Source organism: Bombina bombina, chromosome 8 (genome assembly GCF_027579735.1).
Source record: "Bombina bombina isolate aBomBom1 chromosome 8, aBomBom1.pri, whole genome shotgun sequence".
In the NCBI taxonomy this organism is placed as follows: domain Eukaryota; kingdom Metazoa; phylum Chordata; class Amphibia; order Anura; family Bombinatoridae; genus Bombina; species Bombina bombina.
This window is the reverse complement of record NC_069506.1, coordinates 318,743,989-318,757,973: the sequence shown is the minus strand read 5'-3', so window position 1 is coordinate 318,757,973 and position 13,985 is coordinate 318,743,989. Positions and strand designations below refer to the sequence as shown.

At 37.6% G+C, this 13,985-nt stretch overlaps 1 protein-coding gene across 2 annotated transcripts in view; it reads left to right on the top strand.

Annotated features, from left to right (window-relative positions):
• Positions 1 to 13,985, top strand: part of GRAMD1B (GRAM domain containing 1B) — a 602,742-nt gene that overhangs the window by 576,494 nt on the left and 12,263 nt on the right. For both annotated transcript variants that reach the window (XM_053691526.1, XM_053691525.1), the window contains 2 exons: positions 656 to 859; positions 12,910 to 12,994. In XM_053691526.1, the coding sequence (XP_053547501.1) occupies positions 656 to 859; positions 12,910 to 12,994 (289 nt within the window). The remainder of the gene's footprint in view (positions 1 to 655; positions 860 to 12,909; positions 12,995 to 13,985) is intronic.

Here is a 13,985-nt window from a genome sequence, read left to right as displayed (position 1 = left end):
TGTTGGCTGCAATTCTTTTTCAATTTAAATTCTCACCTCCATCACCTACCTTTTTTGTAGTAGACAAGGTTTGTTTCTGATATTAGGGACAGGTATGTAGCAGGGTTTGGCTTGTGATATCTGGAATGTACACATCCAATTTTCAGAATTGGAAAAAATAAGTAATTAAAGTATATTGCAAACTTTTTTCTAACTTGCCTCGTCAAACAGTTTATATTACATTATCAAAGTGTTTTATAAAAATATTTAAATTAAGAGACAAACAGATGCAAATAAAGTTCTGGGAAGGAGATGTACAGTGACTCGATTGATGATATGTCAGCTACTTGCAAGTCTTCGTGATTAGTAATTAAAAAATGTTAACAGATATATAGGCCCCTAGTTATGAAAGTCTGGCGGACCTGATCCGACAGTGCGGATCAGGTCGGCCAGACCTCGCTGAATACGGCGAGCAATACGATGTGTGTCCGCCTTCTCAGAGTAGGCGGACAGGTTATGGAGCAGCGGTCTTTGTGACCGCTGCTTCATAACTGCTATTTCTGGCGAGCCTGCAAGCTCCATTCGGAGCTTCATACATATGCCCCATAGTATTCAATATTTGCTTAATTGGTGCATCTTTTTTATTTATATTTGCCATAAATTATTTATATTGTAGAAAATGAATTGACCAAAGCAGAGACTGCATACTTATCGGATCTTCATCGTCAGTCCCCCAAAGAAAAAAGTAGTAAGCTCTCATCAACTCGCCGCAGAAAGCGTCCCCATTCTCACCTCCGCATCCCTCATCTGCAAGAGGTCCTGAGTCCAGTCACCACGTCTCCTGATGAGGAGAAGCATCACCGTATCAGACATGTGGCAGGTCAGTAGCAAGGGGTATAGGAGGTGTTTGAGATGATTATGGCTTTTAGTAAGCCAGCTTGAGGAAAGGTTTAAGCTATCTGACCCATCTGTGCTCAAGCAGTGGTTTGGACCATCAAGATTTTCAGGACAGCTTATAGTGAGCTAAATCCAGAAGTGGTTTATTATGGTTGTCTCAAATGTGCCAAAGCAAGTGGTAGCTCATGAAGTATAACCTGTCTTCTACAGCTAATTAAACTGTCTGTAAAGAGAATTAGATACATTATACCTTTTTAAAGTATGTATATAGCCAATTTTTGTCTTTTTTATGGTGTGTTAGTTTATTTTTTATTATTATTATTATTATTATATTATTTAATAAAATAACTTTTTCAGATGTTTTAGGAAAACACAAATCAATAAACCATACTTAGAGCTGTAGAAAAATTACACAAAATGGGATTTTTTTTAATAGGGATGATTCTAGTAACTACAAGCCTATGAGAACTTTGACTATATTAAGGGGAAATAAAAGTTATAAACTAGAGAGAGCAGTAAATATAGCCATAACAATATAGGGTCACAGAGGAGGCAAGTTCTTGGCTGTCGAGGTTCTGACTGACACGCACGGCCTTTAGTTGGGGTTAGCACCCTATGACACGTGCCACCCACAGGATTTCTGCTGGTGTGCACAAGGACTAACATTGCTGTACTCCAGTTCACTGCCCCTGCACAAGTGCTACACATGGGGCTTAAGAGAGAGCACACTGTGTGCATAGGAAACTGATGCAACAGATCACAGTGGCAGCTGCAGGCACAGGGATCTGAGCTGAGGTCGGCATGGGGTTAACAGAGGGGTTACAGAGCCATGAGTCTGATGTAATGTTTGTCTTGCATAGGGAATAAAGAGCTGTGTGGTCTGATGCTGGTGTGTGGCTGATAAGAGGTGCAAAGCCAGGGGTTCTAATAACGACTGGGGTTTTGTGACTCATGGGCAAGCAAGGGGATAATAAGTCACTTTGTGTTACTAGCAATGAAGGGGTTACAACAGAAAAATAATCTAGTCCAGTAGCCATCTCTCATCTCCCACAATACATAGAGAAACCTTAAAGGGACATGAAACCCAATGTTTTTATTTTGTGATTCAGATACATCATACAACTTTCTAGTTTACTATTATCACAGTTTCTTAGTTCTCTTTGTATCTTTTCTTGAAAAGCAGAGACCTAAGCTCAAGAGTGTGCACAAGTCTGGAGAACTATATGGCAGGAGGTTGGCAAGAATGCTATCCATTGGCAAGAACACTAGATGGCAGCACTGTTTCCTGTCATGTAGTGCTCCAGATGCTACCTAGGTATCTCTTCAACAAAGAATATCATGGGAACAAAACAAATTTGAGAATAGAAGTAAATTGGAAACTATTTTTTTTTAAATTGTTGAGGTTTCATATCCCTAAATTAAAAAGTGTCACTCCCCCTCCTTTGTGTTTGTGTCCAGCTGACAGATGATTTTCATGACAATGACAAGTACCACACAGCATAAGTTCTATTATGTGAGTTCTGGCATAGTAATAACCTAGAAGACCAGTGAGTAAGGATTTCATTTGGCTGCTGGGGGTCAGCCATGTTTGTGGCATAGACAGAGTGATGGATGAAGTAACAAAGCATTGTCTATCTGTATCTTAGAGACACTAAAGACAAAATTAAACGTTCATGTTTCAGATAGAGCAGCCATTTTAACAAACTTTCCAGTTCCCTTCCATTAGCAAAATGTTCACAATATATGCAACTTTCTGAGACACCAGCTGCTACTGAGCAAGTGTTCACAGTATATAAGAATATGCAATTTGTGATTGGCTGATGGCTGTCACGTGGTACAGAGGGCATGGATAATGGAACCAACATTGAAATTTGTCAGAAAAATATCTGCTACACATTTGAAATTCAGACTAATTATTATTGCGCTGTCTTTTAATTGCGCATTTGTTGATCATGCAACTCTACTGTATTTAATGATCCGTACATTTCCTGTATTGATGTCGGTGGTCATAGGTCCCTGTTTTGGCAAATACAAATTTATGATATCCAAAAATTGGAAAAACCGTCTGATGTTTTATTTAAATCTGTATAGGATTTTTTTGTTTTTGGTTCACGTATTTTTATGTTTGTTTTTTTATTATTAAGTGTAGACAGGTGCTATATTTGTAAATAAAAATATATGGTTAGATGTTTCATTCCTACCCATATTCTAAGTGAAGTGCAAGTGGGTGCAAAGGGACAAAAAATTATAATTATATTGTAATTTCTACTGCCAATATTTATTAGAAAGTCTGAGTATAGAATTATACATGTTGGTGTTTTGGTGCAGTTTTTCACCACTAGAGGGTGTTAGTTCATGTGTGTCATATAGATAACACTGTGCTCATGTACGTGGAGTTCAGGTGAGCCAGCTCTGATTGGCTAAAATGGATGTCTGTCAAAAGAACTGAAATAAGGGGGCAGTTTGCAGAGGCTTAGATACAAGGTAATCACAGAGGTAAAAAGTATATTAATATAACTGTGTTGGTTGTGCAAAACGAGGGAATGGGTAATAAAGGGATTATCTATCTTTTTAAACATAAAAATTCTGATGTAGACTGTCCCTTTAAGGGACTTGTGAAAATAAAAAAAAAATTAAAATATAAAAACTGAGCACTAATTAGGTCCTACAATTGATCAAATAGATAATGCAAAGCTCTAATATGTAGAAACTTTAAAAATAGTTTCTCAGGACTTTTGTAGAAAAAGGGACGAGAAAGACTTAAGATTCTTCTTTTTTTTTAATCTTCTATGTATGCACCTCAAAGAAATAAGTGAACCATAGCTTAAAGGACAATTGAAGGGACATGAAACCCAAACATTTTCTTTCATGATCCAGATAGAGAATACAATTTTAAACAACTTTCTAATTTACTTCTATTATCTAATTTGGTTCATTCTCTTGGTATCATTTGTTGAAGGAGCAGCAATGCACTAATGGTTTCTAACTGAACACATGGGTGAGCCAATCACAATCAATATATATATGCAGCCACCAATCAGCAGCTAGAACCTATGTTCTTTGCTGCTCCTGAGCTTGACAAGATAAAACTTTCAGTAAAGGATAACAAGAGAAGGAAGCAAATTTTATAATAGAAGTCAATTGGAAAGCTGTTTAACATTGTATTCTCTATCTGAATCATGAAAGAAAATGTTTGGGTTTCATGTCCCTTTAAAGGGACACTGAACCCAAAAAATTTTTTTGTAATTCCGATAAAGCATGCAATTTTAAACAACTTTCTAATTTACTCCTATTATCAATTTTCTTTGTTCTCTTGCTATCTTTATTTGAAAAAGAAGGCATCTATGCTTTTTTTGGGTTCAGAACTCAGGACAGCAATTTTTTATTGGTGGATGAATTTATCCACCAATCAGCAAGGACAACCCAGTTTGTTCACCAAAAATGGGCCGGGATCTAAACCTACATTCTTGCATTTTAAATAACGATACCAAGAAGAAAATTTGATAATAGGAGTAAATTAGAAAGTTGCTTAAAATTTCATGCTCAATCTGAATCATGAAAGAAAAATTTTGGGTACAGTGTCCCTTTAATACTGTAACTTCCAAATAAATATAGGAACACTGCCAAGGGGCTATTCACATAACCTAAAACTGTTAGCTCTGAGTATCACTCCCAAATGCAAACACTTGTTTATTGACTTGTCCAGGGACCTGCGCCTTCCAAGGGAAATAGGATACCAGGCACTGTTTAGGCTTTTATTTGGGTATTGATTTGTTCCTTGCCAACTATGATTTATTGGCAAGACTTAAAGTGAATTTGGAATCCGATTAAAAACAGTGGCACTTTAATTCAACAAAGTTTAAATTTCACTCGTGTTGTGTAAATACTTACCTTTTAATCTTAACAGCCGCTCCAGCGATTTCCCCGGTCGCGCAAGCCTCTTCATACCTCAGAAATGACGGATCGGTTATCCTCCAATCATGGCTTCCCCCCGGGGGAATCATTGTCTGATTCAACGCCATCATTGGAGGAAGCCGGATTCCTCATTTTAGACCCGGGAAGAGGCTTTGTGATGGGCGGGGGAAGCGATGCAGCAGCTGTCAAGATTAAAAGGTATTTTCACAACACGAGTGAAATGTAAATTTTTATGAATTAAAGTGCCCCTGTTTTTAATCGGATTTTTAAAAACCGGACACTTTAACATCTAAATTTACATTCAGTTTAAAAGGGACACTAAAGGGGATGTGATTTTTTTTTTTTTTTAAACTGTCCAATTTACTTCCATTATCAAAATATACTCAGTCTTTTTGTATGCACAGCACTATCTCGCCTCCTCTCAGTATATACGTACATGCAGTCTGTGATTGGCTGATGGCTGTCTCATTATTCAGGGGGGAGAAAAATGGAAGTAACTGACATTTGTGATTAAAAGTTCTAATACTCGGGGGGGCGGAACTGGCAGCAAGAGCAACAAGACGCACATCAAGGAGGCTCCTGACCTTATTTTATTTTATTTACATTTACTCAAGTTTTCCTTTGGAAAAACTGACAGTTTCATACTGAACTATCACTGGGCATCTTAGGGGATCATGTAATACACCCGGATGGAACGGATAAAGTGCCTATATTTGGGTCTTACGGTCTGCAAAAATCTAACTGGCCGCCATTTCTCCTAATTATGGAAGGGGATCTCTATGCCACAATACTGACCCTAATCGCTAGCCATGGGCTGCAGATCCTTAGCAGATTTGATGGTCTACTGGCCAAGATTGAAGCTGGACGCATGCAAGTGAGCCATACTCTGATTGAAGGGGAGGGAGAGATGGCTTCTGAATTAAGGCCCGGAGCGGTACAACTGAAAGCTGAGGACCTGTCCACCGAACTCGTTCTCTATGAGAAGCAGCTATTACAGAACGGTAACATGGGAGATCCTGGTGACGGAGGTGGATCACCGACCCTGCTGTGCGGCTACTTACCAACTCCTGCAACTAACGCCTGTGTGGCTGGAGAGCTCCCCATCAGTGGATGCGGTCGGATGAGAGTTGCCGACATTTGCCCCTGTGAGGGGTTGTTGCCTGCTACCGCTGGCTCAGCTGTAACTGGGAAGGCGGCCATCTTCCTTCAGTATGGCCCTGCTGCCACGTGTGAATCGCTGTTGGCTGTTTGTCATTGTGCCGCCCCGGGGTTATGCAAGAACTGGGACATTGCGGTAAGCTGCTTGGGGACTGTGCTTATGATTGGCGCCTATTGCATGGTGCGTGAAAATTCTCAGCTCCCTGGCACCATCATGAGAACCGGAGTGGGGTAATGGTATACAGACAGCAGCGGACTCTAGATGCCCAGGACTACCAAATCATCTGGCCTACCATATATGCTGACTTCATATAGGCTCTAGATTTGTCAAATATCTTTATAACAACTGGGTTGGTGGCTCTTTGTTTATGAGGATCATTGTCTAATACTGTGTAGATTTAAGTCTGAACCCTACATGTTTCTAATATGTATAGAACTGAAGACGATTTCCTAGTTATTAGTTGACTATCCATGTTGCCACTATTACTGTTTTACTAATGTTTTATAACGTATTACAAATGGTTGCTGCCCTCTAGTACCCCATTCCTGTAGGGTGCTTTCTGTTTTAAATGTATAGGTTATCCTCTTTTTTTTTTTTCTTTTTCTTTTTTTTTCACCTCATCATTGAAGTTTGTCCACATGCTTGCTAGTTAGGGGATGTACCTGTGTTATGCAATACTGGTATGAGTGCTTCACCTCTTCTTTGCTAGACCCAGACAAAATAGGAATGTATGACTGAGGGAGATGATTGTAATCCCACAGTTTCAACTTAAGTCAGGCCCCGCTGCGCATAGCTGTGAGTTTAACCTAACTAATACCTGCTCTTCTGATAGTTTAGGCCTGTTGGTAGGTCATTATTGGCTCCATGTTGGAAAATATCCACTATATGTAACAAGTTTTCCCAACATTTATATAGTCTGCATATTGAATAGTAGGGCCCTGAGCATGATTGAATATGCGGAGTGTTGTACTATAACCTATACTGTTATATTACTTTAGGTCTCTATTCCTTGCTTTAGCCTTCCTGATAACAGCTACCTGTTCTTAACTAAGTGGAGACCTCTAGCATGAATATGTCACAGTCTGATTCTCTCATGGCTGGCTAGGGTGTGAGTCTATGCAGCGTATCCCATTATCTAGCAAAGCACTATCTGTTATGTGGATGCACATTAATCTTGTCGGCTGGGAATGCCTACAATAATAGAATATCTGTTTGAGTCAAATCCCGCTACAAAATAAGGTTGCTCTCCCACATCTTATATCCTAGGAAATAGCATTTTGCCTCTGTTGGGGTTGTGCATGGATGGGCTTGTGGCTGTAGAGTGTTTATTGCTCACAATCTCCCTAGTTCATTAGAGCAATGTACCAACTGTTATAGACCCTGGCCTGCCTTGTATAGATTTATGTATGATGTTGCATCACGAAATTGCGAATGTCTGATTCGAGTGCATGCAACGTGCTTATTACTCTCAATGTCACTTAACCACTACAGCACTATAGCAGGTATTATAGATCCTAACTAGTGTGGGAAAGACTATTATTGAAAACCATATGTTTTTACATGTGTCAAATATATCTCTCACAGCCATTTTGCTGACTGCAGTAATTTCACAGCTACTTAGCTATATTACAAGCGCTGAAGATTTACTATGTTCAGTTGCAGTGCGAGCTGACTGCGATCGTAGTGAACTACCTATTCATCTCAACAATCAGTTTGGGTGGCTGTGTCCTGTAGTGAGTTTAACTAGTTAATTCTTCTGTGAGACCTGATGTTGAGTTATTATGTTAATACTCTATTTCTCTCTTAGTGAATTTAGGGCTGTTTAACATGTTAGATAAGTTAACTAGCAATTGAAAATATGATATGGCTTGCCGGCCTCCGCCCCCCCCCCCCCCCCACTCTTGTGCGGTTAGGGATGAGTCCTCTCTCCTCCACATATTTTTTTGACAGAGTGTAGTAGTCTCTGTCCAATCCGCAGAGCCAAGACCCTGTTTTTCCCATGAATCTATGTAAAATGGCTCTCGGGGTTTCAATGCAGGAAATCAAAGCTTGTTTATGACTTCCTTCTCCCCTGTAGTGTATCTATGATAATAGTCTTAATTATGCCTATACTTTTATAACTGCTCAGTGTTGATAGGTAACTTGGTTTATATTTCTTCACCTTGCTATTGGGTGTTTACTCCATAATTTGTATTAACCCTGTAAACGCTGAAACAACAACTGTCTACTATTATCTTCATTAACATGTCCTCAATTGCTCTGTTAAGGTTTGGTCCCCTGATAGGACCTGTTTGTCTGAGGACACTGCGTACCTGCAAGATCTAAAACTAAGGTGCCTAAATTGTCATGTCATGTCAGTTCAATGTGTAATGTGAAGTGTAACCTGTTGATGAGACTGTTGTGTATTTGCTATTTTAACCTCAATAAAAAATTAATTTAAAAAAAAAAAAAAAGTTCTAATACTCATTTTGAATTCAAAATACGTTTTATTGCATTGTCTTTTTACTATGTATTTCTTGATTATGCAATTCTACTGTTTTTAATGCTCCTATAACTTTTCCAGGGGCTAAGGATGTGTCAGCTGTGACACTGTAAGCGACATGTGACCAAAGCAATGGAAATAGTGAGACCTTAATTATAAATCTCTGGAGCTAGAGACATAAACACGTATGGTCCTTAGTGCTGTCTGATAAGGACAAGTGTCATGTTAGAAAGCCTATTCCATATTGTTACTGTCTAGTTATGTCTGTTGTATTGCATCTTTATAAACCATCTCCCTACTGCCACAAACCTGGGCGCCTGTCTCAGTTAAACATTTGCAGGTTTCTGACAAGTGCCGTCCCCTGAGTGTGGCGCAGCTCTCTTAGAAGAACTAGTCTGTTATAAAGTGAGGTCAGCAGAAGCCGCCTGGTCTGTGTCACCACAACATTTATTTCTAACAAATCCCTAACTGATCCTTTACAGATTCCCTGATGGACTCTTTCTTTCTCAGTTGAACACAGGAATTGCAATGCGATCTGCAGACTTCTTCTGTAATGAGAGATGGCTGATTTTTCATGACTTACAAAGTGTGCTGGAAAATATCACTTTGTGTGCAGCAAAACAAACCTGAATACAAATATGTTATCACAATCTGCAGGGTATTGCATAGCTGTTGATAAACCATAAGAAATGATCTAGAGTGTTTTTACATGATCTCTTTGCTGTAGTTAATCAGAGAGTGGTTGTACTGATCCCAACAATCACTGTGTATCATGTACTTGGTTGAGAAAACCTACAGCATACTGAAAGGGACATTAATACCATTTTTACTTTGTTGTAAAAATTATGCACAAAGCAGTTCTCTCCCTAATTATAAAAAGCAAACCCAGACATAAAAGGTCTGCTCACCAGGAAAGAAATATTTTCACCTCACCGTAGTGACCCACACAGGTAGCATTGCACATATGGGGTTGGCTGTTTCTTTTGGTAAGAGGAAAGTTACCTGGTATTTTGGGGGCTGTTCCAGAGCTGCCAAGTTTGTAAAATATTCTCCAGTGTGACTTCATTTGCATATGTGGTGATGTCACTGACAGACATTTAATATGCTAATGAGCGCCTCCCTTTTAGAAACGTAAGACCATTTTACTTACCTCTGTATTGCAGAATGAGAGCATCTAATTCATAGTAAATTCATCTTTGCACTAACATTATTTAAAAAAAATGCAACTATTAATTTAATACTTGAAAACTCTTAACAAAAAAAATTAATTTGAAAATATTGAAATTCAATGTAATTCAGGAGTTTCTATATATTAAAAGATATTATTAATTTATTTTATTTCTGATAAATGTAATTTATTTTGCCTTAAACCATAGTTTAGTGATTTTGCATGCAGAAGCTGATATTTGTATTTTTTAAAAACTATATCATTAACATATTAGCAATTTGAATGTAAAATGAACTGAGTTTTCATTTCATAGTGTGATTTTATTAATCCATAGCGTGACCTGGAGAACAGAGCTCAAATAGTGTGTCACACTGCCTCAACAGGCTCCATTTATCAAGCTGTGGAGGCAACTTTGGAGCGCTTTTAAGACCTCTGCTTCATAACCATATTGTGACCTCAAACCCTGAACTCTTTAATCTGGGGTAATTGACAGACCAATTGTCATGTGATCGGTTGCATGATTGCAGTGACAGCCCGCTGCACAAGCATTTGCTTGTGCAATAATAAATGCCTGCTTACTGTGAATGCAGGTGGACAGGTTCTCTAGCTGGGAACGTTTTGTACCCTCTCCTTGGTAAATTGAGCTTAGTTTGACTTTACAGAGTGTTGTATTGTCCTTAGCGAATGAGTAGAGTGAACTGAAAGGAGTTGGACTCTTGGAAGGCACTGTCCTATCTTGCTTGTTCCAAGTTGCAAGCTTCTCTCATGTGCTTAAATGTATTCTGTTTGTCTTTTTATGGCATTAAAATGACATTTTTTAAATAGATGCTTTAATTCTGAACAGAGCTACTGTTTTGAACAGCGCTGTGGGGAGTTGCTGTTTAATTAACATCTTGTTTGCTGCAGTTCTTTTTCAATAGCTAAACTCCACCTACCGCTTGTCTTATTTAGAGGAGCCAATCTGTGTTAAGCTTACAGACCACACGGCCAGCCACTGTCATTATTGTATAAAGTTTTTAAGTTGTTCTCTGTTAAGCCAATCAGGGAAAGACATGTAGCAGGGTTAGCCTTGATAGGTCCGCAGTGGGCTTTTTCATTTCTGAGCGTTAGAAAAGCTACAATTTTCAGAGTTAAATATATATTTATATATATATATATATATATATATATATATATATATATATATATATATATATATATATATATATATATATATATATAAAGTTCAAAGTAGACAAGCACTCCAGAAATCCAAATCACATGCCCAGGGTGCAGCAGATAGGTAAATAGAAAGTAATGAAGAGTGCACTCACCAGGACTTTTCAAAGTTCACATAATTGGAATAAAACTTTGAAAAGTCCTGGTGAGTGCACTCTTCATTACTTTCTTTTTATATATATATATATATATATATATATATATATATATATATATATATATATATATATATATATATATATATATATATATATATATATTATATGTGTGTTTGTGTATATATGTGTATATACAGTGTGTGTGTATATATATATATATATATATATTTATATATGATAAAATAAAGAGAATATTTATAGAGACTAGCTCACAGAAATCACAGTCTTATAAAAAGTGAAATGATTTCTTATGGTAGTTCAAAGATGTTTAAAGGGAGTATATCCACCTTCACCAATATTTCAAATGTGGATTTATCCCAATCCAAACAATGGGTGTAAGCTTACGAGCTATTACCTCAATCTCATGAGGCAAGTTAAACGTTCAGGAGAAGGACAAAGCCGCTGATTGTCATCAGCCAGGTAGTTCAAATTAGGAGGCGGACTCTTCCTGAAGATCTTTGGTCTCACAAATATAATGTGTACTTAATTTGTGCAATTTGAGAAAATGTTGTCAATTTCAATATGTTAAATGCACAGTCAGAAATTAAATGAAGTTGGCAGCCAACTGATAGTGTCTCTCTCTTAGTCGATCTATTGTAGTATACTAGCGCTGGTGATTTCTTCTTGTTTTGTTTATATACATATATATATATATATATATAAAAACAAGAAAATAATCAGCGCTTGAAGTTGATGTTTAAACTGCTATTCACAATATATATATATATTCTCATCCACTAGTAAGAATAAATATATTTTTATATATAGATATATATCTATGTGTGAAACAATTTACAGTTAGTGTAAATAACAGTCTTATTCAGATGGACAGTCTGTGGATGTACAATATTCCATATAGTCCACAAAACTAGTTCCCGTGTGCTATAGGTGTGGGCAGCCCGTCTGATGTAAAGATGATCCACCGCAAGGTGAGGTACCTCTCGAATTGTCTGGAAAAGTATAGAAGGAGACAGGCGCACAGGGGCACACTTCGTGTAATACGTTCACAAACAGTACATAAATAACAGTGGGGGAATTATATGCGCTCACCTGATGTACCCTCAAGTAGTGAGGTACTAAAAATGCACTTCTATGGTTATACTCTGTTCCTTTGCTCCCTTCTCGTTTGTCCACGATCCTCCAGTGTTTGGTGTATCTCCAGTGGGTCACCGTTGTCCGTTCACCAGTCAACCGGTTTCGGTCTCCACTGACCTTTCTCAAGGTCAGAAAGGTCAGTGGAGACCGAAACCGGTTGACTGGTGAACGGACAACGGTGACCCACTGGAGATACACCAAACACTGGAGGATCGTGGACAAACGAGAAGGGAGCAAAGGAACAGAGTATAACCATAGAAGTGCATTTTTAGTACCTCACTACTTGAGGGTACATCAGGTGAGCGCATATAATTCCCCCACTGTTATTTATGTACTGTTTGTGAACGTATTACACGAAGTGTGCCCCTGTGCGCCTGTCTCCTTCTATACTTTTCCATATATATATATATATATATATATATATATATATATATATATATATATATATATATATATATATATATATATCAATAAGCACTGGTTGCTGCACAATACCTTTACCAAAGATTTATTGACCATTGCTGCCATTTTGTAAGGTTTCCTTCTCTGCTGAGGCCAATTTGAGACACTTTCAACAGGGATTGGAAAGCCCAGGAAAAGTCCAAATAAACAATGAGATTTTTTTTTTTTACTGCATATCCTTGAGACAGACATTTTCTACACTTTCTGTGATGAGATTTTTTTAAGTGAAACATTTTCTGCAGGTTTTTTTTTTTTAAATAAAATTGAACATTTTATATTGTAATGTAAAAAGTGTTTAATGCCTTTTCAAGACAATAAGCTGTTATTTAATGTTTTTTTTTACTTAATGAAATGTTTATTTTTGCCTTATTTGCAGGCTCCACTCAAACACGACACGTCTCTGAAGAGAAACCAGCACAGCTGCAGAGCATCTCAAAACTGCTGCTAATCATCAGCTGCGTGTAAGTTACAGAGGAACACCGATTGTGAAAAGAACCTACAGAAATGCCAACGCTAAATGAACATAAAAGGATTTTCTTTATAAGCAGATCGCACTGCTGGAAGGTTTAAAGCACCATTGTTGGTCATCTCGTTACGTTTTTAAATTTAGCAAATAATTGCTCTCCCCTAGAAGATGTTTGTTTATGCCAATTAGTGCAAAATAACACATCTAGGGTTTGCAAATCCAAAAGCAACGGGATTAATTGTGCTGCGCAGCCAACAACTATACTGGAGAATGATGCCTAGTCTAGAGAAACAATTATACCAAACGAAAACAGCATATTCTGTTAACCCATTCGCTGTCAGAGCGCTGCAATACATTGCTCCTTGGCAGCTAACTGGTTAAATACAATTACTCTGCAAAAGAAACAAAATAACAGAATAGAAAGCACAATGAGAATATATACTCTAACGGCACTAGGAAAAATTGTAAATAGGGGAAAAACAGATAAAGTAAGAAAAAATAGCATTTCGTTATGAGAATTTATGCTATAAACGAGATATTGCTTAAACTTCTTGCTATGATAAAGTCTTAGCTACATCATTTAGCAGATGGGTGGTAAAGCGCAAGCAGGGTCAGTTTGTCTATCTCTGCCAACAGATCTTAAAAAGGTCATAAAAATTGCTATAAATTGATTTTTACAAAATAATATTTCAGCAGAATGTTAATAATTAATATATGTAATGAGTACATTGAAAATCCTGCAGCTGATGTTGCTGTGCCATTACTCTGTTGCTACTGAGCATATAAGGATAAGAATGTTGCACATCTGACTAGAAAATATCACATGAACATCTCTGTGTAAAAAAGGAAGATATTTTACCTCAACATTTCTTCAGCTCACCAGAGTAAGTGCTGTGTAAACAGTTATAATTCAACTACAGCTACTGTCCAATTGCAAGTTGGAAAAAAGACACGAGCCAATCAGCATCAGCAGTGCTGAGGTCAAG